At 41.5% G+C, this 25,578-nt stretch overlaps 2 protein-coding genes across 5 annotated transcripts in view; one reads left to right on the top strand and one right to left on the bottom strand.

The window, feature by feature from the left end:
- Positions 1-559: 559 nt before the first annotated feature.
- Positions 560-11,768, top strand: LOC129747503 (uncharacterized). The gene is made up of 6 exons (XM_055741754.1): positions 560-1,562; positions 2,111-3,955; positions 9,963-10,182; positions 10,241-10,568; positions 10,636-10,781; positions 10,842-11,768. The coding sequence occupies exons 1-6, from the start codon at positions 965-967 to the stop codon at positions 11,131-11,133; spliced, it is 3,429 nt and encodes a 1,142-aa protein (XP_055597729.1). The 5' UTR covers positions 560-964; the 3' UTR covers positions 11,134-11,768.
- An 831-nt stretch (positions 11,769-12,599) lies between these two features.
- Positions 12,600-25,578, bottom strand: part of LOC129743930 (uncharacterized) — a 178,861-nt gene continuing 165,882 nt past the window's right edge. For 3 of the 4 annotated variants that reach the window (XM_055736169.1, XM_055736168.1, XM_055736167.1), the window contains exons 5-6: positions 24,662-24,817; positions 12,600-16,515 (exon numbers count right to left, since the gene is read on the bottom strand). In XM_055736169.1, the coding sequence (XP_055592144.1) occupies positions 16,426-16,515; positions 24,662-24,817 (246 nt within the window). In that variant the 3' untranslated portion in view covers positions 12,600-16,425. The remainder of the gene's footprint in view (positions 16,516-24,661; positions 24,818-25,578) is intronic. The other variant, XM_055736170.1, reaches the window with a different exon arrangement.

The raw sequence follows: 25,578 nt of genomic DNA, 5'->3' as shown, positions 1-25,578 counted from the left end.
TATTATTATTTATTAAAGACCCTTCGATTGTCATTCGGGTTAAATACGGTGTAGATGGTTTTGAAGATATTTTATTAAAGGTCGCGCTACACCACAGGTAAAAATGAAAAATCTTATTTTGTCAATAACTTAAAAATACGACACATATTGGCTTTGTTATATGGTGGAATTTATGGGGAATAGTTAAAAACTGAATTCTGAAACTGGTCTTAGTGTTTAAAACTTCTAAAAAATGTTTTTATTTCGATTCCCCCAGCATGAGAAAATTTCTGTGGTAAAAATCGGGAGAATTGAAATTAAAACATTTTTAAGAGGTTTCGAACACTGAGACCAGTTCAAAATTCATCTTTAAATAATTCCCCATCTATTCCAACAAGTTACGGTGGCATTTTTGAGTTGATGGCGAATAAAGATTTTTTTAAACACCACGAACTTTTCTCACCGTGTCTCACAACCGTTACGCTACGTTACTTTCATGGAAATCGTTCAATTTGACACTTCGTTGTAGCTGTGTGCGTGTCATTTGATGTCATTATTTTTCTCGCAGATCCGTAAAAATCGTGTTTGTTTTCTCGCTCCGCCAGCTCGGAATCGAAAATCCTCCCGGAAGATTTTCAATTTTACCATATTGATTACGGTTATTTTGATTTAATTTCGAGTGCTACGCGTAGGACAAAGTACCCTTTTCATATCGCGCTTGGAGTTCGATGATTCCGGTTATCGTGGCGGGTGTTAAACGAATAAAAAAAATTTCCGATTTTGTGCAGTACGTGAAAGTGTCATCCTTCGAGCATTATTTTCATCTTAACAGTCAAAATAGTGCGGCGTTCATTTTCGATTGACCGTAAGGCACGTCGGCCATACGTATTTAAGGAAAAAAAATATTACGATGAATTTGTTTAGTTAATTTTAACCAGATAACTAGATTGCAAAATAGTAGACATCGCATTCCTATGTTCTAAAAATGTATTCACGATTGGACAATTTTTGGGACCGAATCCGGATGAAGAACCTTGAGATGAATCGGGAACAAGAACCATCTCCCAGTCCCAGAAGATTCAGCAGTTCCAATCAGGAATGGAACCTGGGAAATGTGGAGGATCTCGACAAAGACTATGGACCAAGCGAATCAACAGTAAGCATCCCTACAATTAATTTGGATGATGATGACGAAGAGGACGAGGACGTTGTGGAAGCAACGGAAAACACTAGCATACAAGATGAAGAGCCTTTACGAGGATTCGAGCTGTCTCCTCCCGGATCAACGGCAGGGGACCGATTTCGACGCTCGTTCACCGCCACACCGATGTCTGACGATTTAAGAGAACTGGCCGGGTATTATAGCAACCAAAGCTCGGTAATATCGGGTCGTAGATCCATCCACGACCGGTCACCTTCACTATCCGGTAGCATTTCCGGTAGATCGTCCATCAATAGATCTCGCAGCTCCAGAAGGGAGAACTATTTTGCAACGGTACCGGAAGAATCATTCGGAACATTGCGACCGTTGGCGGCAGTTTCCTCCAATGAACCGGAGCTGGTCAGTGACGAATCAAGAATTGGTAATTGGAATAATTTTTAATTCTATTCTCTCCTTGCCCTATATGGTTCATACTCAAAAAACATTTTGATTGAATTTTGGATTACAAATATGTATTACATGTATTACAGTCATATTATGAGAAAAATTGCTTCTCAAAAATTAGTATAAATTAATTTGCCCCGTTGCCTAATATAGCTAGGGACCGCGAGAGAAATGACTTGTAATGCTTTCTATCTATCAAAAATAGTGTCTCCTCTCAGAAATAGATGAGTTATTTGATAGACATTTTTGTTAAAAGATGACTTCTTTTAAAGTATACACCCGTTTGGATAAAACCGTAGATATTTGTTAAAAAACATATTCCACAATATCTTGCGTGAGCTTTCATAACGTTGTATGAAACATCTTAAGAATTCACAGAAAACTGCTGCAAAAATAATCAAAACAACTTCAAACTTTAATTGTATTTCAATCCTAATGACACATAAGACATTAACTTGATTTACTTTTACGTCATGAATTATTTAAAAAAAAAACTATTAATATTTTTTTCCATATCTTTTCCAGTAATGGTCGCTAATCACATCGAAAAGCGCATAGTTCGGCGATCTTGCGATAAAAACAAACCTTCAGCAGCGCCAATCCGTCGCAACCGTGAGAAAATTAACAACGGTCCGCATATTTTGCTGGGGGAAATTGATTTACTGACCGATACGGAATCTGAGCATACTGAAGAACGGTCAGTCACATCTTCTCCATCGCGTGTTACGAAACCTACGCAGGGCCCTTCTAACAAGCCGCAGGCAACGACCACAAACTCGGCCTTGCTCGGGAGAATAGGCTCAACGCCAGAAGGAATAGTAATTGATGTGGATGCAAAGCTTCCATGCTACGAAGATGTGCAGATGAAACTATGCGAAGTTGAAGCTGTTGAGTCTTCTTTGATGACGGAAAAAGCATCCCAAATCGATCACTGTACACTAGACGATTCTGAAAACAGTTCTCCTTCGAATGTTAAACAATCGTCTCAAGATTACTCGTTCTGGGATGTGTCGAGCTCAGGATGCGTGAAAAGAACCGGAAGCAAAGAAACGCCCAAACCAGACTATAACTCAGAACACACCGAATTTGACCTTATGCTCGACAAGATTAATAAACAAGTTCCGGCCATGTCTCAGCGGGATCGAGTGGAGGAATGGCGTGTCACCAAAGAAGATTTGCTATATTCGATCCCCTCAGTAGCCCAAATCGAGAGTGGAACTCCTCTTAAGCGTCCAATGGATGACTCGGTAAGTGTGCTTAGTGGAGAGAGTAGTAGCGATTCGGAAACAAGCGACAGCCCAAGCTTGCTCCGTGCAAAACGTGCACGAGCATATTTAAAAAAACGACGTGCGGCCGAAAACGCGCTAGCCACAGGTGAAGGGACGTCTCCTCCATTGCCTCTAAGCGAAGATATGGATTTTCGGAGGGATCAAGTTAATCCGGAAATTGACAAACCTCCTAGTATGATAAAAATAAGAAAAAACTATTATAAAATTCCGACAGCTGTAAATCGCCTGCCGGAAAGAGAAGAAACAATAGAAAATCATCCCAAAGAGCCTTACGAACATTTCCTGCGTAATGATTCCGATCGAGAAATGTTCGCTAGCTATCTTCTTAGGAATCCAGCCTATTGTCCGGGTATTTTGCAATCAAAACGACACCTTGCGGAAAATAATGGCATCAAAGCAGTCGAAGTTTTGGTACAGTCACCAGAAACTCAAACGTCTGTCAACGAAAACAATAGCAATCAATCGCTTCCGCAACAACAACCTGCGGCAAATCGTTCCAAGCGCTATTTCAAGAACCGCACCAAACCTGTTGACCGCACTCTTCGACACCGCAAGCTTCGCAAAATGCAGCTCAGAAAACAATCGTCCAAAATGAATCAGCGCAACTATATCCGTTACTTGTCCAAAAGTTTACTCCGCAACGGCAAAGTGCGCAAGAAGCAATCGCTATCTAATTTGCAAAACAATAAAAAGAAAAAACACCGCAAACCAAAAGCGGTGTCACCTCAAGTGATCGAAAACCCTTCCTCCCCAGCCCCCCTGTCCGTTGCGATGGAATGCGCTCCGCCGTTGAAGAAGCATGCTTCATCCAGAGAATCGGTTGATAGTGCGGTGAGTAGTTCAACGTCGGCCGATCACAAAAAGCAGATTGAGAAATCTCCCGCAGCACCAGACCTATGGACTCTCAAAAATCCTCTGGATCGCACCGAGGGAGAAGTGCTGATGATCTACTGTGTTGCGGATCAGCTGATAGTCGTGCAGCAGCACTTGATCAGCTTCTGGAGCTACTCGAAGCTTACCGCCTTGCTCGGTTTGCAGCAGGAATTGCAACCGGTCGGGCAGATCAAACGGGCGCAAACAGGTGAGTTTTTTTTTCAAATAAATTTCAGATAAAATGGTTTAATGGTGTAGGGTGTTCACATCAATAACCCTACACACGAGGTAGAATATATTGTCGGATACGGTACTGGTTTCCTCTTTAAATTTTCATATTCTAGGTATTCATATAGGAGTTTCTACTTCAACAGGTATTGAAAGATCCATAAGACGCAACTGTTGCGATGTTGACCGATTTTATTGATTTTAGATTCATTGTGTAGGTAATTAATTCTAGTTTCTCAATATTTCAATTATGTTGATATGTTTTACGATGCTATCAGACTTTGGTTCCAAATGAAAAAAGTTCTGGAAAACAATTTTTTTTTTTCAATTTTTGACAGATTTGTTATATTGAGCTGTTCTATTGGTTTTTGGAAATGTCCAGAATGCATCTTTACAACGATTTATAAATACGTTAAGATCCTTAAAAATAGACGGTAGAAAAAAAAACCTTACTTGAAAAAACAACATTCAACTTGACGAACATAATTCCTAAAATTCACTCGGTCCATGGCAACCAATTTCTCGGATATCCCACATTCGCCCGTTACGCTCCACTTGGTCTAACCACCTCGCTCGTTGCGCACCCGCTCGTCTCGTTCCTACTGGATTCGTAGCGAACACCTGTTTTGCAGGACAGTCGTCCGGCATTCTCGCAACATCTCATGCCCAGCGTATCCGGCCAGCCTTAACCACCTTCTGCATACTGGGTTCACCGTAGAGTCGCGCAAGTTCGTGGTTCATCCTTCGCCTCCACACTCCGTTCTCGTGCACGTCGCCAAAAATGGTTCTTAACACTCGTCGCTCGAATACTCCGAGTGTACGCAGGTCCTCCTCGAGCAATATCCATGTCTCGTGCCCGTAGAGGACAACCGGTCTAATGAGCGTCATATACAGGTTACACTTCGTGCGAGGGCTAAGCCTTCTCGACCGCAGTTGCTTGTGGAGTCCATAGTAGGCACGACTTCCGCTGATAATTTGTCGCCGAATCTCACGGCTGGTGTCATTGTCTGCGGTCACCAGTGAGCATGTACTTCGTCTTGGACGTATTAATCATCAACCGTATCGTTCCAGCTTCGCGTTTCAGTTTGCGGTAGATCTCCTCCACCGCCGCAGATGATCTGCCGACTATATCAATGTCATCGGCAAAGCAGATAAGTTGACTGGATCTGTTGAAAATCGTGCCCCGCATTTCGCCCACCGCTCGTCGAATAACACCTTCTAGCGCCACGTTGAACATCATGCAGGATAGACCATCGCCTTGTCGAAGCCCCCTGCGCGATTCGAATGAACTTGACAATTCACCCGAAATCCGCACACAGCACTACGTTCCATCGATCGTTTCCTTGATCAGTCTGGACAGCTTCCTGGAAAAGCCGTTCTCGTCCATGATTTTCCATAGCTCGTCACGGTCGATCGTGTGGCTTTAAAGTCGATGAATAGATGGTGCGTCACGGTCGATCGTGTAGTATGCGGCTTTGAAGTCGATGAATAGATGGTGCGTACAGACTTGGTGTTCACGGCATTTTTGGAGGATTTGCCGTAATGTGAAGATCTGGTCCGTCATTGACCGTCCCTCCATGAAGCCGGCCTGATGACTTCCCACGAATCTGATTGCTTGTGGCATTAGGCGGCGCAGTAGGTTTCGAAACAGCACTTTTTAGGCGGCATTTAGGACAGTGATCACTCGGTAGTTGTCACAGTCCAATTTGTCGCCCATTTTGTAGATGGGGCATATTAGCCTCATCTTCCACTCCTCCGGTAGCTGTTCTGTGTCCCAGATCCGGACCATCAATCGGCCAACTTGTCCGGGCCCATTTTGATGAGTTCAGCTGCGATACCATCCTTCCCAGCCGACTTGTTGCAATTCAGCTGGCTTCACTCATCGTTGGGAGTGGCTCCTCTACGTCGTTGGCTACGCCGGCGATGTACCTTCCCCCACCGTCTTGACCTCCTGTATGTGCGCCGTTCAGGTGTTCATCGAAGTACTGCTTCCGCCTTTTGAGCACTACACGATTGTCCGTCAGGATGCCCCCGCCTTATCTCGGCACATTGCGGCAACAATGCAGGTGCTACAGCTCCTCGAGCTCCTCCCCCTCCAGGCGGCGCTTTTTCTCCTGGAAAATTCGGATTCGGTGCCTTTTCCGCTGTCGGTGATTTTTCACATTTCGACGGGTGCTTGCACTGCTGCCGCCCGCGCGGCATTCTCTTCGTCCATCACTCTCGTGCACTCCTCGTCGAACCAGTCGAGTTCGTTCCATATGCCCGATGACGTTTTCCGCAGCACTGGTGATGGCTGTCTTTATGGTAGTCCTCGAGAGGGGCTTCGTCAAGCTCGCCCTCTGCCTACAGCGCTGCTTCGAGCAATTGCGCGTAGTCTGCCGCGACCTCAGGTTGCTTCGGTCGTGCGATATTTAACCGAGGCGGGCGTCGTTTTTGTATGTTGTTCACTACGGAGAGTTTTGGGCGCATCTTCGCCATCACCAGATAATGGTCTGACTCGATGTTGGCGCCTCGACAGGATCTTACGTCGATGATGTCCAAAAAGTGCCGGCTGTCTATCAAAGCGTGGTCAATCTGTGATTGCGTTTGGTACGGTGATCTCCAGGTGTACTTGTGTGGGAGGCGGTGCTGAAAAGAGGTTCTACGTACGATCATTCGTTAGGAGGCGGAAAATCGATATGTCTGAGGCCGTATTCGTTGGTCAGCTGGTGCGATTTGAACCTTCCAATTGTCGGTGTGAATTCTTCCTCCTGGCCGACCTGAGCGTTAAAATCAAGGGATTGCAGTGGAGAGGGAATTCTTTGCATTTGGAATGGTGATGATCAAAATTCCACAACAGCTTAACAAATTGCAACAATTAGAACATTTTCACTCTCTCTGAACACCGGTTTCTCTCATTTTAACTTAAATCTTCTAATTATCTCTAACAAATTGCCACAAATTCAATCATTGGCAGCAAAATTTGTTTGATCATTGACGATGATTCTCCGTTTATCTCAGTCCCCTGGTTAGAATCCCCGATGACGATCTTGATATCATGTTTTGGGCAGCGGTCGTACTCACACTCCAGCTGCGCGTAGAATTCGTCTTTGTCGTCACCGGTATTTCCTAGGTGAGGGCTGTTGATGATGCTGATGTTGAAGAAGCGGCCCTTGTTCCTCAACCGGCACATTCGTGGGCTGATTCGGCCACCACCCGACCACACGCGTTTGCATATTTCCCATCACTATAAAAGCTGTTCCAAGCTCGTGTGTGTTGCCGCAGCTCTGGTAGATGGCACGACCATCTGGGTACGTTCGTTCCGTGGAGCCCTTCCAGCATACCTCCTGCTACGCTACGATGTCGAATTTGCGACTCTTCAATTCGTTGGAGAGCACGTGGGTACAAAATTTAGAAATCGGCCGTTTCATGTTCCAAGATTCCTATCGCTAGTCCCTTTTTTCGCGTGGGTCTTTGCCCATTTCCATCCGAAATTTGTTGTTCGTTGTTCGTTGCTTGTGTTTTTTTTTAAAGTCACGGGCTTGCAAGGCCCACAGCTAACCCCACTATCTCGCAGGAGGACCTTCGTGATGTTGATGTTTTGGGTCCCGAACACCACCAAGACGTTGTTGCACTCCGCACGCCGGCCCTGACATGGAAAACAGACGCGTACGGAGCCCTCTGTCTCAGTCTGCATGAGACCAAAGTATCCACCGGGGATGGGTACCCGTTTTCCGCTAAGGTTACTCGCTCCCCAGCTAGCACCACGGGGAGGTAGAGAATCGTAGTTGTAAGACAATAGGTGATATGACCACTACCCGAAGGTTGGGTGTATGGGGTCTCGAGTTGCACATTGTCTACCGTTCGCCAGCGGGTAGACATCATATAGTTCCTAAAGTTCCTAAAAGTTCTCTGAACGATTCGCTTGTTGTTCCAGCTTCATTCTTCTTCAACTGCAACGCCTTTTCCATCGGAGTCTTGCAAGGGTTGCATTCAGCCAAGCCAACTGTTGCTTCATATTTAAAACAGTTTCCAAGTTTCTTCCAGTCACAGCCAGATCATGGACGTACAGGACCAGGAATATATCGTTTCTCTCCCCCTTGTTGATTCGTGAATAGAGGCAATAATCGCGTTGATACCGTTGGAACCCAACCTTTAATAAAGTATCAATCAGCATCTCGTTCAGCATCGGAGACTTTGCTTCAATCCTTAGAGTGATTGGTTTAATTGGCAAACTGACTCTGGATTAGCCTTTACACCTTAAGGAACGACCATGGAAATTTGCCATGTAAAAAAGGTGTTTTAACATCCATTTTATGTATGTGGAAGGACATCTGAACAGCTACGGTCAGCACTGTTCGTACCGTGATTAGTTTCGCTACCGGGGCATATGTCTCTTGATAGTCGATCACGGATCTTTGGAAGAATCCTTTCACGACCAATCTGTCCTTAAAGCGCACAACCTTCCTCGTTGAAAACACCCATTTGGAGTGTAAGGGCTTGAAACCAGCGGGCCGCTCTACAAGAACCCATACGTCATTCGTTTTCATGGAAGCAAGGTCGTCCTTCACCGCCGCCAACCATTTGAACTCGTCTAGCCGGCCTTGGATTTCTTCGTGTGTACTCGGTACATCTGGGAAAGAATTCACACCAGCAGCTCGGAAACGGGTGATGAAGTCTAGGAACTTATCTGAAAGGCTGCGCTCCCGTGCGCTACGCCTCGTATTAAACCCTGACTTGCGAATTCCACTTCGTCATCACTAACCAAAGGACGAAATTCATCGGGGCCTGAGCTCCGTCACCAATATCGTCTTCAACAGCCCCCTCTGGCTCATGCTGCGCAGGAATGACTGAGGGGATTTTTCTTCGGAACTACTTCATCTCGAAAGGGAAATTTGGCTTCATTAAATTTCACATCTCGAGCAACGATAATCTTTCGAACAGCCGGATCCCACAGTCGGTACCTATTGGGAGTTTAACCAACAAGTATTTCCTCCTCGCTCTTGGCATCGAACTTCTTCTTCAACGGACCCCGGTGAACGCTTAACAACAAAAAATTCCACCCACAGCCACGGATGGAAAAATTCGTTCACCAGTATGAACGCTAATGATTCTCAATCACCGCTCCGTTCACTATGGTAGCATCGGCGATGCGAGCGTGACTTCAAGTGCCGGATCAAATTGTGGAAAGCTTGTAAATGCGCTTGCATCGATGACCCTTCCTTCATCCGCAGGCGAGCCAACTGCTTCCGGAGCAACGTCTGGCTCGTTACCGATCTCGTAGCAAAGGTTTCATCCAGGGATTTCCACACAGCCCTAGCCGTTTCCTTCTCCCGTACAATTCCTATAGGCATTCATCGGACACGAACGAAACCAACAAGAATTTCGCCTTCCGATCCGCCTGCCGCCACATGGTCCGCGCTGCTCCGTCTTGAGGGGGATGGCACCTTCTTTCAGGACTTCCGAGTCCTACGCTGCATCTAGGAACAGCTTCACGTGGAACTTCCAATTCTCGTAATTGGGACCAACCAGCTGCGGAATGCCTTCTGGAGCCCATAACCTGAAGACTTGGGACCCGCAGTGGCCAGAGAATACGCTTTGAGCAATCAAAAAAAAAAGTTTATAACAGAGATAAAAGTGCTCTTTAACACGTTCATCGCCCAAAAAAAATCTCGGAGCGTGAAGTTAAAGCGGAAAAGCTCCAGATTACAACGCATGGCGAAACTGAGCGGCTTTCTTGAGTAAGAAAGCCGTCACCCGTGTTAATGTTCGACAGTTAGTTTAAGACAAGTGAAAATTTTCAGGATCACTTGACACATCCTTTTCAAGGATTGCTTCGCTTCTCTATTGGACTTATTCAGGACTCTTTTTGGTTATCAGATCTCGACATCAAGAGCAAGAATGTAAACACGATACTCGATTGTAAATTCCACATAGGACAAACCGGCAATTACTTTTAAGTGCAGCTCAACATAGATATTTGTTATTTTATGTAATTTGTTTTTCAGATTCCGAAGTCGAAAGCGCCAACTGGAATCGGTTGGGTTTCAATGAGAGCAAACCGTTCTACATGGAACCGCGAGCGCGAATCCTGGACGAAGACAAAAGCCGTACCTGTCCACTGGTATCGATGTACGTGAACTGCTACTTTCCGAAAAATGTGGATAGCGATAGTAACGGCGTTCCGTGCATTCGCATGAAGTCACTACAGTTGGACACCGTTCAAAGGTTTGTAGTTACTTTTCTTTATAGATATCGAGTTCAGTAAACATTTTTCTCTTTTTAGTGAGATAATCGATGTGAGGTTTGTGCCATTGGGCTACTCGCGGTATTTCGTACTCTGTTGGCACGAGCAAACGTCCGAAACTGATTTCCGTACCGGATTATGCAAGTACAGTCTCACACCCGACTTGGAAACGCTCGCTAGTATTCGAAGTTTTCCATGTGTATCACACAGAATTTCAAAGCTTCGCTACATGAACGGCAATCGGTTGATCGGTTTAGGTGGCACCAAACTCGCCATCTGGAACTGCGACAATGGGGATTTAACTTTTTCAGTAGATCTTAAAACTGAAATTTCCCTACCATTGGCAACATTTATTCACACCGAGAATGTGAGTTTCATATTTTCTATATTTTCTTCAAATGTTATATTTAGATTACAAATATGTTTGATTTTAGGGAGAAAACGCTCTGTTTCTTATTCATCTTTCCTCATCCACGGGCAAAACAATGTTCAACAAACAGATCAAAACAATTGCCATAAATATGAACAAGTGTTCCTGGCATACGGTTCACTGCATTGAAGTTGCCCTCGAATCCGAAAAGTAACTTAACAGTATATTAATTTTTATGAATTTTTAACTCAGATCCTTCCTCTACCTTAGGATCTCGTGCGAATCGACTGCCAATTCCGAAACGAATGGGACCGGTTGGCAATGTGTGGTATTTCAAAGCGGGGAGCTGCTCGCAGTCAGTCTCGATGATCTCACTTGTTACTTCACCAACCAGAAACTGTTGCAGGCACCGAATGGTCGGCGGGTTACCCGTGATATCGCGGCCACTCGCGAGAAACTGTTCCTCGATCCGGTGGCAACGCGTGGTCACCGGTTGGTGCTGGTGGGTGATAAATTTATCAAACTCAAAACAATTGAAGAGTACGCGCTTCTATGTAGATAGGATAGACAAGTAAAATCGAAGATGTAATGGTTTACGTTTTCACCAGAGGTCAGTTTAGACTTTACGATGGATGTGGAGCGATTTGCCGTTGTAAAAACGAATAATTGAGAGAGAAGAACGTTTGAGAGAATTTAGTTTTAACGCTTTAGTCTGTTGAATTGTGTTTTTTTTTTTTCTTAGAATCGCCGCAGTCAATTTTATAAACAGTATATTTTTATAAGGCGTTTAACTGTAGCTGAACTAGCGTTAATTTTGAACACCCCACTTTTTTTTAGAGAATTGCCACTGGACAAATTTGAATAGCTTAACCACAGATGTTTCCTCTTAAGGATGGTTCCTTTTTCGAAAAACAATAATATTTAGCGCTCACCTGTATCTGAAGGATGTGTTCAATTGGTGAGATCATCTCACACTGGACGCTCAGATGTCCTTAGTTATACCTAGTAGTAGTTTTTCGTTTCAAATATCATTCTTGCGATAGAAGTTGTGTGCGCGGCAAAAAGAGGTTATAATTATAATATAATACATATATTTATGTGTAAAATAGCGTAACAAGTTATCGTCGGTTCACAGGAATATAATAGTATCCAGATGAATTATAAAATAAACGCAAAACAGTTTATTTTTAAAACTTATTCAATTTGTTTTTTTTCTTGTTGCCAGAAAGTATTCATTAACAGATGACATTTTTGAAAATAAAGCTTTGCCATCTTAGGCGAGCCATAGACTACACCACATTTGTACAAATGCGATGAAATTATGGTGACACCACATCAAAAGAGCATTGAAATCTCTTTGAAGCAGCGAGCTATCATCCACGTCTTTTACAACTTTGAAAATCTTTAAGTCGTCAGTATGAAAAAGTTTCGATGATCTTAGTACGGCGGAAAGGTCGTTAATAAATAAGGCGAAAATCAAAGGTCCAAGAATGCTCTCTTGTGGAACCCCTGATAAAATTTCGAAGCGCTCAGATCGACATGCTCCTACTTTGACGTGCGCAAAGCGACCGGTTAAGTAGAAAAGCAGACATTGCATTAACCACCTCTTGAGCTTGTCGGCAGCCAGAACGTGTAGGACTTTTTTTAATTGCTTTGCTGAAATCGATGTACCATATTATCAAGAAGGCACGAGATATAAGTCATTAAGTTAGTGGTAGTAGAACGCTTGCGGATAAACCCATGTTGATTAAGAGAAAATATTCCGTGGACTTTCCAGTAGACCTTGTTGATGGTACCCGATTTTAAAATAGGAATTATCGATGCTGATTTTGACTGCGCTGGGAGACTTCTTTTGATCAAAGAGCATCGATTTTTGAGTTCTATGAGCTGAATGGGTGGGACACACAATTCTTTGCTGAAGAAATCACAGAAGTAAGGCGAACTTATTTGCACGCAATTCAGATGTTCATCCGAAAGGTGTTTGGGAACGTTGCTTTCTCTATTGGCGAAACTAAACAATAACACATCTTTGTCGCTTTTATCTTTATTTGAAATCAATTTTTGAATCTTGATATTTCAGTTTTTGGTTTGTTTTGTTATTCTCCTCATTTGTGTTTGTTGCATCTGTTATTATGTTACACTAAACTGCTCGTTTGTTCTTTTTTTCAATTTGCGATGTTTGTTTTAAATTTATTGGTGCGCTGATGAGGTGTTCCAATTCATCATCCATAGTGTTTTTTCATGCTTGTTGATTATTTCGAGTTTCAAATTGTAACCGTTGCTACTGGTTGTCTCTTTTGCTTAGAGTTCCCTTTTCGATTTTGCTTAGCGCTCTTGAAACATTTATTTTTCGCTTCGTGCCTTTGTTCCGTCGATTTTTCTTGTATCGTCTCCCGAATTTTCTGTTACTCATAACATCTTTGCTGTTATAAAATTTCGAACTTCTGTCAAGCTGTCAAGTTTCTTGCGTTCTCGTGTGATCTTTCATCGCAATTCTTTAGTTTCTCATTCCAATTCAATCGGATCTAAAAATATGAATGAAACCCATCACAGAAGCTTGCTTGTGCTATATATATTTTGAAATATTTTTTGTTTGGTTGTTTGTTTTTTTTCTTTACGATTATAGTTGTATATGCGTTTTGTTCAATAGATAAGTTTTTGTTGATACACTCTTTTAGGGTTTGCATTTTAAAGATTTACTTTTAATCGTTTGATTTGCTGTTTTTTATTCTATCAATTCGAATATGAGTTAGCAATAACTATGCTGCATGTTTTGTTGGTGCTTCCTCTCGTAGATTTTGGTGAGGGAACCAACGTTTATTCTCGAGCTTTTATTTGTTTTGTTTTAATTTCTTCAATATTAATTTCATACCATTTTAGTTACAGTATGTCTATGGAGAGCAGCGTTAACACAAATTTTCGGTAATCCAAACTAAAAAACGATCAAGCTACAATATTTCAATAAGTTGATGTTTGTCTTTTTTGTCTTCCATTTTTGTTTTGGGTAAACCAGTCTGTAAAATTCCGTTCTAGCATTTTGCACCACACGCACATCGATTCCGTTTTTTTTGCTTACAACATATTTGAGCTAATTTTAATACAATTTATGCTATTTATTTGGGGAGTTTCCATTCCGTAAGCACAACTTAGCACACTTTCGGCAAGTCTATTCTGTGTTGGAGCTTTGCTGGGTGTTTTTATCATTTGCAGAATATTTTGTGCATTCTTGATTTTAAATAATTGTTTATGTTCCCCGCTTCTTGTCCTCGATCGGGGACTTTTTTCGCAACATAACTGGTTGATGGAATACATTTGTTTATAGATCCTTTCTATGGACTGAAAATTTTAATTGCGTTACAGAGACATTAATGTTTGGCGCTTAGGCTTTGTCCGATAGGAAAGTAAGTTTCGGTAGAACAAATTGGATTTGCCGGAAACCGGCCGGAAATTCAAATACCATAAGCTCTCTCTTTTTCTCCAGATCGTTTGCTAAATTACAGACTCTGACAAAGCGACGCTTTTTCTTGATATATTTTGCAGTTACACAAGGCGGGTTATTTAAACGAGTTTTTAAGCACTTATTTTGCTAATAGAATAAGATAAAAAAAGAAATTTTCAGCCAATCAACGTTGGCTTGCATGGTGAAAGATGTTCATAGGTTGTCAATCTTCCAACCGAAATTAGCAAATGTTTAATCATCTTTTGACAGGAAAAAACATCTTGTCTTACATGAGCAAACTTGGGCTGGAATTTCTTAAAAGATCGACGCAAAATCATACATAACCTCTAAGCACCACGCTAACACCAATCCTATCATTCTGTTTCCGTTTTCAATTTTAGCATATTCTTGTTCCTAAAGCGCAACGAAAAATGATTAAGAAAAGGTTCATCTATTTACTTTATCTTTCCCCTTAAGGGTGCAAAGGAAACTAAAATGTTTCCTTTCTTCGCTCTCGCATTTTTAAGTATATACCTATATAAATATAAAAATAATATCATTGGTTAGTATTAAGTTCAAATGAAATTGTAAAAAGGCGGCACAGAGGCGTTGCAATATGAATGAAGGTATATAATGTTATTTTTTTATTCTTTTCTTTGTGTAAGTTTATTTGTTTTTTTTTTCTTAGTCTATAATCAATTAGCATTAATCAATAGTATGGTTACAATTAAACATAGTGGTTCGAGATTTTAAACAATCGCTTATAGAAAAATAAACCGTGCTTCCTTCTCATTAACTTCCTAACACTGACTGGGCTGAAGAATTTTTTTGGGGGAAATCTGCCTAGTAATTGCGTCTCCGAATTGCTTGCACCTTTCCAACAAAATCGATGCTCAAGTTCAATCCTCATCTACTATGCCTGTTCTCTTCCTTTAAGTAACTATCGTCTGAAAGATAAATATGTAATTTTAATATTTTCCCGTCCCAAAATATACCTTTTCCATGAATCGACATTTGTCCCAGCTATTTCCATCTGTGTTTTTAGAGAAATTAAATGATTTCCCAACTGAACCATTCAAGAAAAAATTAAGTTTGGCTTAACTAGTTATTGTTGGTTGGAATCATTGTATTTCGGCAGTTATAGCTCCTAATACAGTTGTCGTATGTGACTAATTCATTCCCAAAATTTTAGGTTCCAAAAACATTTCTACGTTGTTTGTTGAACAGTTTTCGGACGAGCTTTGTTTTTACCTGCAAACGTTGTATTTGTTTCATTGTTTTTGTATTTTGAATTTTATCTGTGAGTTCATATTGTCACCAATTGGTTTTAGGAATATTGACGCAGAACCAAAGCGGAAATTATCATCGTTCTTAGATAGAGTTCTAGTCTTTATTCTAGCAAATGTGATTCTGGGCTATAATCCGTTTATATTTCAAACAACTTGAATGATTAACTGAAAAATTGAATACAAAACATCGTTTCTTCTATTTTAAACAAAGTGCATCCATAAATTTTAGCCTAAGCCTGTGGTGTTCATGCTTGTAGCCTCAAAAAAAAGATATTTCCATCCACAGTGTGTGTAAATCGTCTTTAACTTTCATCAAGTGTAGCATAGAGTTTGCGCAATTATTTTGTTTTCTTATCGAGCAGCTGCTTCCTAGAAAAGAGCATACATTTTTGTTCTAGTTTACTTGTGTTTTGTTTTTGTTTTTTAGTTTGTTATAAATTCATTTCAATCATTGTTATGCATAGAAACTTTTTTTTATTACTTTGTAAGAACTGTCCTGGTACCATTCTCATTTGTTTTCTATCTATTTTTTAACCTGTTTGGTAATCTGATTTCTGCTCTACTAGACGACTCTTCATTCTTTTGCGCTCTTATTCGATAAACAATCCAATGGTTAGTTAAATGGCTATTTATTCCGTAGCTCAGGTGCAAGTATGCCCTTCTATTAAGAGTCCTATTCTTTGAATCGCCAACAGGAGAGCTAGCAGTTCAGCGCTCAGCTAGTAGGGTTTTTTGTTTGATATAATTCTGATTACACATTAGTAAGATTGGTGATTGAACTTATTGTTGTTGTAGCATTCATTGATGGTCTGCCTCGCTATGCAATTGCCGTGTCGAAATTCTAGACACCCGCTTTTGTTCGTAGACTATTGAGTTTTTTCTTGCTAGTTAAGATTAATTTTGGTTATACGAGGAATTAATATTGGGTACAATTAACTGTATTCAGTGTTAAAAGGTGAACATTGTGTGAGGGTTGGTTGTGTGTTGACTTTCATTTCATTCCTGCTGTTCTTCCGGGGTGTGAATGTGTAGTTTGTGTTTATTTGCGTTTGTGTAGTTTCTATCAAGGAGCAAGAGAAAGAAGGATGAAAAAGAAGGAAGCTCGTTAGATGTTTCCGATGGGAGCTTAGCCGGATGAAGCCGTGACACTGTCGTTGGAATCCTTCTGGGCTTCTATGGCGGCCTTGTTCTGGCGCACTACCTCGGCACGTCGTTCCTGAAAGTGGAATAAGATAATTTATTTCTAATGGCATTTTTATAGAAAGTTGAGTTGGTTATTTCAGGTAAAATCGGTTGTGTTAAAATTGAACGGCTGGTTCTCAGAAAAACGGATAAGTCCCAAAAAGTCGATTTTTTACAAAACAATTTTTTTTTCCGAGATAAAATTAACAGTGACAACGAAAATTTTGTATTTTTTCGAGGCCCCAATACTCAACTCTACAAACTGCACAAAAATTTCGGCAAAAAGGATACAGTACAAAATTTAAAAAAAGAAAGTGTGGCGGCTTCCATTGTTCACCATTTCCTAAAATCCCCAACAACTACTTTCAAGCAAGGAAGTGACAGACTAGCGGAAATTATGGATGCAAAAGAACTTCGTTTTTTTTCTCGTGCCTTCAACAACAAGGATTCACTGAGCCAACGGGATGTTGCCAATTGTTTTCACCAGTACATTAGCCAGAATTTAAAAAAGTTGGCATTAAGTGCCGAAAGAAGACAAGAGCCCCAGAATACACTGAGGATCAGATATCGACTCTTAAATCCCAATGCCACTGGATGATACAAAATTATTCCGGAAAATGATTTTTTTTGGACGACGAAAGTTTCTTCCCTTTTTCGAAGACGCACATCCCCGGAAATGATCGATAGTTCTACTACATCTTCGAACAGTAAATGCAAGTTCAAACATTAGTTTTTTTTATTACAACTATTTGGCTTAACCTCTGATACATAGCTGGCCAAGTGGGTATCGAAGCTAATACTAATCTAGCTATCTAATAATAAATTGGTACTACTGATTACATATCGATTTCACAATCTATAATAAACTGAGCTATTGTTTTATAAATTTGGATGGCACATTTTTTCAACAGGATTTGGATGTCAGGAACCACGCGTTTGTCCAAAAGTATCCTTCAGATGATACTCCGCTTTGCATCGAAGTAAGGGCATAGGAAAAGGAAATGATCGGGATCTGCATGTGTTGCTCCACAGTTGCACATAGCGTTTGGTATAATCATACATAAGTTTAACAGAAAGTGATGCTGTACATCGCCATTTCCGAGAGAGGTATTTCAAGCTATGGTTCAAGCCATGGTTCATGGCTGGTAAACGGTGGATAGTGTGCATCACGAGACCTCATAGTGGTCATATCACCTCTTATTCACAACTCCTATCTCTACCTCCCCGCGGTGCCGGCTGGGATGCGAGTAACCTAAGCGGAGATCGGGTACCCAACCCCGGTGGATGCTTTGGTCGCATGCAGACTGAGAAGATGGCCGCACGCGTCTGTTCCCCAGGTCAGGGGCGGCGTGCAACAACAACCGAGCGTCTGTTCTCCAGGTCAGGGGCGGCTCAATCAGCGTCTGTCTCGCAGCGAGCGGCTGAATTTATGAAATGCGGCTCCCGCCAGCTAAGTCCAAGATAGCAGCCCCATCGCGGGATATATACTTTAGGCTAAAAACCTACTGCTCCAGGTCTGCTGAATTGTTTCAGAAACTGAGAGAAGAAATAACCGAATTGGAACTTTGGCAACGACTTTCTGCATGAAAACACGGACTAGAATTGGAACTTGGAATGTTTTGACCCTTGCCCAGTCAGGTAAGCTGGCTCAACTTGCTAGAGAAGCTAGCCGCTTCAAGCTAGAGATATTGGGACTGAGCGAAGTCCGTTGGCCTAACACTGGAGAACACAAGACACAGTCTGGGCAAGTACTGCTTTACTCTGGCATACGAGGAGAACACGCTACTCGGGAACGAGGAGTTGGTTTCCTATTAAGTCCGCAGGCACATGCGGCCCTCATAAAATGGGAACCGATAAACGAAAGAATATTCGTAGCCAGATTCAGAACACGGGTTAGGAACCTTACAATGGTCCAGTGTTATGCGCCAAGTGACGTTGCCGATTTGCAGGAGAAATAGCAGTTTCACAGTCAATTGAACAGCGTGGCTGAGAAAATTCCGAAGAGTGACATTCAAATCCACTTAGGCGACTTCAATGCAAAGATTGGCTAATCAGGACTTTGAGCGCATCATGGGGCGCCATGGTCTAGGACAGATGAGCGAAAAAGGAGAGCTGTTTGTACAATCGACCAGCACATATGGTCCGAACATAAAATCAAATTGACCACATCTGCATCAGCCGAAAATGGAGAAAGAGCCTTCTTGATGTCCACAACAAACGAAGCGCAGACATTGCATCTGACCATCACCTCGTCCTTGGTGAGATACGACTGAGAGTCGCGCGTATCCAGCGGCGAGAGGAGAAAGTCGGATGTCGATACGACGTCCGCCGTTTAGAGAATCCAGAGGTGAAAAGGGCATACGTTGAACTGCTTGAATCCCGAGCCTCGGAATTGCCGACAGACGGAACAGTCGAAGAGCAGTGGTGTAGAATCAAGAATGCCTTTATCACGAAGAGCCTCTCAGTAAAGTTTGTGGAAGACGAAGTGAATGGATGTCGGATGAAACCTGGAGGATGATCGATGATCGGAGAAAGGCGAACGTCAGAATTGAGCAGACATGTACCGGGTCAGCCAAAGCAGCCGCCCGCTTACAATATTCGGAACTGGAATTAAACGAGCTTGTAGACGAGACAAGAGAGCCTGGACAAACTCCCTAGCCGACCAGGGAGAAAGAACCGCCGCCATTGGAGATATCCGATTGTTATATGATATTTTACGCCGCCTTAGTGGTACAAGGACAAATGCAAGAATGCCGCTGAAAGACCGAGCAGGTCAGCAGGCTGCTGACAGATCGAACAGATCAGCTCAAGCATTGGACTGCGCATTTTGAACAACTTTTTCGAGTCACAAATAGCGATGGCTAACAGAGCCCGCAGCTCGAGGCGCCCACAGTAAGTCGCATTAATGACGTCAACTCGGGAGCCCCCTAGCAGGCTGAAATAGAAGCGGCAATCAAGGACATGAAATCCAACAAAGCGCCTGGAATCGATTGCATTCCTGCTGATATGCTGAAAGCCGACCCTGCCTTGTCAGCACAAATGTTGCACCGTCTTTTCGCTGACATTTGGGATACTGCAACATTCCCGGCCGACTGGATACAGGGTATCCTTGTAAAGGTCTCGAAGAAAGGAGAACTGACCGAATGTGGAACTGGCGTGGCATAACTTTGATCTGTTCAACTCTCAAAGTGCTCTGCAAAGTGATCCTGAACAGGATCCAGGAGAAAATTGACGCTACACTTCGACGGCAACAAGCTGGATTCCGATCCGGATGATCATGTGTGGACCACATCACAACGCTACGAATAATACTGGAACAAATCAATGAATTCCAGGACTCTCTTTTGCTGTTGTTCGTTGATTTCGAAAAAGCATTTGACCGAATGAACCACGAAAGCATCTGGACTGCTCTAAGACGACGAGAGGTCTCAGAGAAAGTAGTCCATCTCATCGAAGCACAATACGAGGCATTTTCGTGCAAAGTCTTGCACGACGGTGTCTTGTCCGAACCAATCCCGGTAACTGCTGGAGTGAGACAAGGATGTGTTTTGTCACCGCTGCTTTTCCTCATCGTAATGGATAAGATCTTGATAGGATCGATTGACTGTAGACCAAACCGAGGATTGCCGTGGAATCCTTCAACACTGGAGCAACTGAACGACCTTGACTTGGCAGAAGATATTGTTTTGCTCGCCCAAACACAACAAGACATGCAGAGCAAACTCGACGACCTCACCGAAAGCTCCAAGGCAGCAGGTCTCAAAATCAATGTCGGAAAGACCAAATCGATGCAAAACAACACAGAAAATCGTTCTAATTTCGTGGTAGCTGGACAACAGGTTGAGACAATGGAGTGCTTCCAGTATCTTGGTAGCCAGATTACGCCTGATGGTGGTACCAAGAAGGACATCGAAACCCAGATCAGAAAAGCCCGATTTGCGTTTGTGAGTCTCCGAAACATCTGGCGGTCACGCCAGATCTCTCTACGAACTAAGATCCGAATCTTCAACTCCAACGTCAAACCCGTATTGTTGTACGGGTGCGAAACTTGGTGCACATATGCGGTGACGACGCGAAAACTGCAAGTTTTTGTGAATCGCTGCCTGCGGAACATCATCCGCGCTTGGTGGCCTGGCAACTGGATCTCAAACGTTGAACTTCATCGCCGGTGTCATCAAAAAATCGAGCTAGAAATCGAGATTCGGGAACGTAAGTGGAGATGGATTGGGCAAACGCTGCGAAGAGATGAAAACGAGATTTGCAGAGAGGCGCTTGACTGGAATCCAGATGGGCATCGAAGAAGAGGCAGGCCCAAAAGCTCGTGGCGGCGAAGTCTAGCCGCTGAAATCCGCACAGTTGACGAGAACCTTAGCTGGCAGCAAGTGAAGACGCTGGCTCCGGATCGCCAGCAGTGGAGATCTTTTATCTCAGCCCTATGCGCCGGTCAATCGGCGCCGGACCCTTAGGTAGGTTCAAGCTATCTGGTTTGGTTGTGTACCAGAATGAATGTTTGAAGAAATTTTTGATGCCGTTTCTACACAAACATCATACAGATGGACAATACGTGTTTCGGCCGGATAAAACGTCATCGCATTATCCCAAAAAAAAAAAACACAATCCTTCCTGAATACCCATTCGATCCCATTTGTACCCAAGAACTACAACCCGACAAATCTGCCTCAGTACGGCCAAATCAAAGTTTTTTTCGGAACTTTGAGCTTATTGGTGTACAAAAATATTATTGGAGAGTCAAGAACTGCAAATAAATGATTGGTAGAATCAACTATGTATTCACAAAGTTGACATGAAGGCCGTACAACGCTCCTGTTCCGACATCAGACGGAAGCTTCGGCGAACAGCCGATTATAGATCGTTTTCAACTATTCACTTTTTTTTACATCGGACAATGTACCTTAAATTCCAATAAATCAAATCTTCTTCAAGTACACTTGACTTTTTTTCACAACTCGAAAGAAAAATTCCAAAATTTTAGTTGCCACCCGTTAGCTATGACCAAAAGAAAGTGTCCCATTTCTAAAAGAACTAAGCTTTATTTGAAATCCTTATTTCTTTATGATAATTTACAGTCAAAAGTTTTAACTTAAAACCTATTTCTACACCTACTTTTTGAAGACCAATATTATTCATTTTTTTCCCACTATTCTGTACTCGATATAAGTGCTAAAGAGCACTAAGGAGCGAAAAAAAGCAACACTTTGTTTTGTGAATAACTTCTGTACAGTTTGTATGGAAATATGTAGAAAATATTTCGAATAAATATCAAATCAGCTTGTCAACTTGAATGGCAATTTGTCTAACAAATCTTAAAATTATCAGATTGCAAGAAAATATTTAGTTATTTTATAAGTGCAGTTATGTTTTTTTGCAGAAATCCAAAGAAACGTTTAGGAAAAAACAGTTTTCTTAATGAAAAACTTTAGTAATGCCCTGGTTATTTGAACTTAAGATTTGTGAAAATATAGAAAATCATGGATAAGACCAGGCTGAACTTCAATCGTTTGAATGTAAGATTTTATTTTGTTATCAGTATGAAGACTCAAGGTCTAAGGTCGAAACAATTTTAACGTAAGGCATAGGTATTTTCCAGCTCAGGAAACTGTGAGCAAAAGTTTACCGTAGGAAGAATGAAAGCTAAAAGACTGACGATTCATTCCTCAGGCCAATTCTGACGAAAAATACAACAACATTGAAAAACTATACATTTTTACAGATATTCCTTTTGTCAGAAAAATGTTATTGTGCTAAAAACGCTTCCCGCTGCCCAAGTATTTGCTTTTTACATAAAATAACTTAAAGTAACATCTACAGTACCGCTCATAATTGTATAGAAATTGGAAGCACGCGCACTGTCACTTCGAATTTGAACTTCCATAACTTTTTACTCTGATGATATTTTTTGATCAAAATTTTTGAATTAGATAGATCAACTATCACACTATTATATCACAAAATATGGAATTTGTGTGCCCTGAGATACAGTAATTCTACGAAAATCGGACTTTTTGGACTTTTCTCATTCAAACTAAAATATCTCAGAAACTACGCTACATTTTTTATTGAAATTTTGCAGAGTGATTGTTGAAACATAAAGCTAACATGTCTGAAGTTTTCAAAAAGTTCTATCGATGAGATCAAAAGTTACGCGAGGTGCAATATTTCATACATGAACCTAGAATGCGATTTCTATAGAAATTTGGACGAATGTTTCCAAAGGAAAATCATATTCTATGTTTAACAACCAGTAAATCTATTTCAACCAAAAACTCAAAACAATATCGTGAGATTCTGATTTCAAAACACAAATGGATCATTTATTCCATTTTTTCTTTTCTTCATTGCTTTTGCCAGACATTTTTTGTCTGAATGTTGGATGGAAACGATATTGTTCTCATGAATCGTCCAAAATTCTATATAAATCGCATTTCTAGGCTCATGCCTGAAATATTGCACCTCGCGTAACTTTTGATCTCATCGATAGAACTTTTCGAAAACTTCAGACATGCTAGCTTTATATTCCAACAATCACTCTGCAAAATTTCAATAAAAAATGTAGCGTAGTTTCAGAGATATTGCAGTTTGAATGAGAAAAGACCAAAAAGTCCGATTTTCGTAGAATTACTGTATCTCACACCACACAAACTTTAGAAAGCTCAAATTTTGTGATATAGTAGTGTGATAGTTGATCTATCTAATGCAAAAAAAATTGATCAAAATATATCATCAGAGTAAAAAGTTATGGAAGTTCAAAGTCGAAGTGACAGTGCGCGTGCTTCCAATTTCTATGCAATTATGAACGGTACTGTATATTCAGTATTGCTGCAGATTGTCCGGTTTATCCGGACATACCCAGTTTTTCAATGAAATTTCAAGTCCGGTACGACCCGGATGCCCGGATATTTTAGAAAACAGCTCGGATTTTGCCCTGTTTTTTTCACGTTATTTGAAAAATCGAACACAGATATCAAATCCAATATCTTAAGAAAAAATTGAATACTGCTAATGTGTTTCGACGAAAAATTTAATTTTAAATCATTTTTCTTCACTTTTTCCTTCAATTTTTTGGATTATTTTCAAACATTTGCTCAGGTTTTCCCGGATATTGCCCGGTTTGGAAATATCGCACGGTACAAAATTTCCGGATATCGCCCGGTGCAATGGAAACTTTTAAATCAATTGCCCGGATTTTGCCAGATTTTCCAAAAGATTTGCCCGGGATTGCCCGGCCCGGCCACGTGCGAAAACTATTCTGAAATGCTTAATCTATACATTGAAAACTGAATCATTTGACGTCGGAAACTAAAACTGGTTTCCGGAAACTAGTTAACATAAAAGGATATTAATACATTAAGGATCGCGAAGAAATTTTTTCCGAGAAACACAGAAATTCGATACTCTATATATCAGAAACCACAGGACCAAACTGTAGAATACATAGTAGGTATCATTGAGTTACCCAACTATTTTATTCAGTTTCTTCGATTATAGTTTCATTATTAAATTTATAACATTTGAGTTATGCTTGTTAGTGTAGCACACTTGCGGAGAGCGAAAAAATGGGATATTTCATAGTCAAAAAAAGGATTAAAACTTCGTTTGTTTACAAATAAACGAATATATGAGTTCATGAAGTTAAATCTAAATAAAGACTGTCGAAAACAACCCTTACATTTAAAAATGATCTTGAAAATATTTTTGAAATCCCGTGAAAAATTTCCAAACATGATAATTCTTCCGGTGATGTGCCAAAATTCCCGGCTTTTCCCGGTTTCCGATGGACGCGATGGAATTTCAAAGTTTTGCCCTGTATTTGGCTGCCCATAACGATTTTTTTCAAATTATCTCCCCGTAAGCAGTCCACATATTTTGCGCACGATTTGACCACCGTATTTTCATTATTTTACCGGTGGGCAACTTTTTTGAATTCCAGGCAGTCTCAAACAGCATTTTGATTGATAATTAACACCACACACAAATTTAATGTTAAAATAACGAAATCAAATAATAAAATAAAACACACAACACAAACGGCACAGCAATTCAAAAATGGAAAACAATACAAAAACATCATCGACAAAACAGATGATCAACATCGGCCAAGGCAACACAAAACGAAAAACATTTCAAACCGAAACGGAAAACTAAATGAAAAGGAAACCTACGTGTTTGCGAATGTTTTCCAGCTTCTTCTGGAGCTCCTTCTCGCGGTTCTGCTCCGCGGTTGACAGTTTGTTCTCGATAATGCGGGTCTTCTCTTCGGTTTTTTGCGACTCGAGCGACTCCACGGTGGCTCGCACCTCGTTCAGCTTGTCGGTGTTCTGTGGGTGGGATGGGGTGTTTTGGTTGGGTGAAAAGGTGGTGCAAATCCGGTTGGATTTTGGGTAAGTGGTGGGGTGTTTTATGAGTGGCCGGTTGATGATTGTTAGAGTTTTCCAATAAGCATAAAAGGTTTAGTAGTGGCGATGATGATTATGACGCAATTAGCATTTTGGAGGTAATTATTTCACCCGCGTCGGCACGGTTTCGAATATTCACAGTAGAGGGGGTGGGTAGTGAGTGGGTGTGGCAAGTCGAGTCCAGTCGAGCCCCCGCATTCGATCGATTCCGAGATGGCCCCGGTAATGAAGTTTGTAAAAACGGTTGACAGTAATGGCGTCAATTAGGGATGAGTGTATGCAGCAGCATGATGATGATGGTGATGTAGTTTGGGATGATGATTTTTGGTGCAAGGACACGTGACGTGATTCCACCAGCATATGGCGACGATGGACACATTTTGTCCCCCAATGGGAATCGAAGTGATGAATGTGATGTGGTTGAGAGTTGGTTTAATGCACGTGTCATGTAGTTTCAGTGTGGTTCAGATGACGGCCGTTGTTGTTTGCAGGGTGTGAATTTACGTGATATGGTGAACATGTAAAGAAAATCAAATAGAAACAAATGAAATAACATATCGAAAACTATGGCAAACCGTACAACTAAACGGATAAACTTGTTGTGTCGTATTATTGCAGACGACGCGTCCCTGAAGGATATTATTTTTGATTTAGCCAATGTGGCCGTCACGAAATTAGGTATT

Source organism: Uranotaenia lowii, chromosome 2, assembly GCF_029784155.1.
Source record: "Uranotaenia lowii strain MFRU-FL chromosome 2, ASM2978415v1, whole genome shotgun sequence".
In the NCBI taxonomy this organism is placed as follows: Eukaryota; Metazoa; Arthropoda; class Insecta; order Diptera; family Culicidae; genus Uranotaenia; species Uranotaenia lowii.
Note: the sequence above shows the minus strand (reverse complement) of the source record. Positions and strands in the feature narration are given on the sequence as shown.

Bases quoted from the DNA above. Each gene is read 5' to 3' on its own strand.
- LOC129747503 (XM_055741754.1), top strand. From the start codon at position 965: ATGTATTCACGATTGGACAATTTTTGGGACCGAATCCGGATGAAGAAC. The intron at 1,563-2,110 runs GTAATTGGAATA...TATCTTTTCCAG, and splicing joins CAGTGACGAATCAAGAATTG to TAATGGTCGCTAATCACATC. The intron at 10,782-10,841 runs GTAACTTAACAG...CCTCTACCTTAG, and splicing joins GTTGCCCTCGAATCCGAAAA to GATCTCGTGCGAATCGACTG.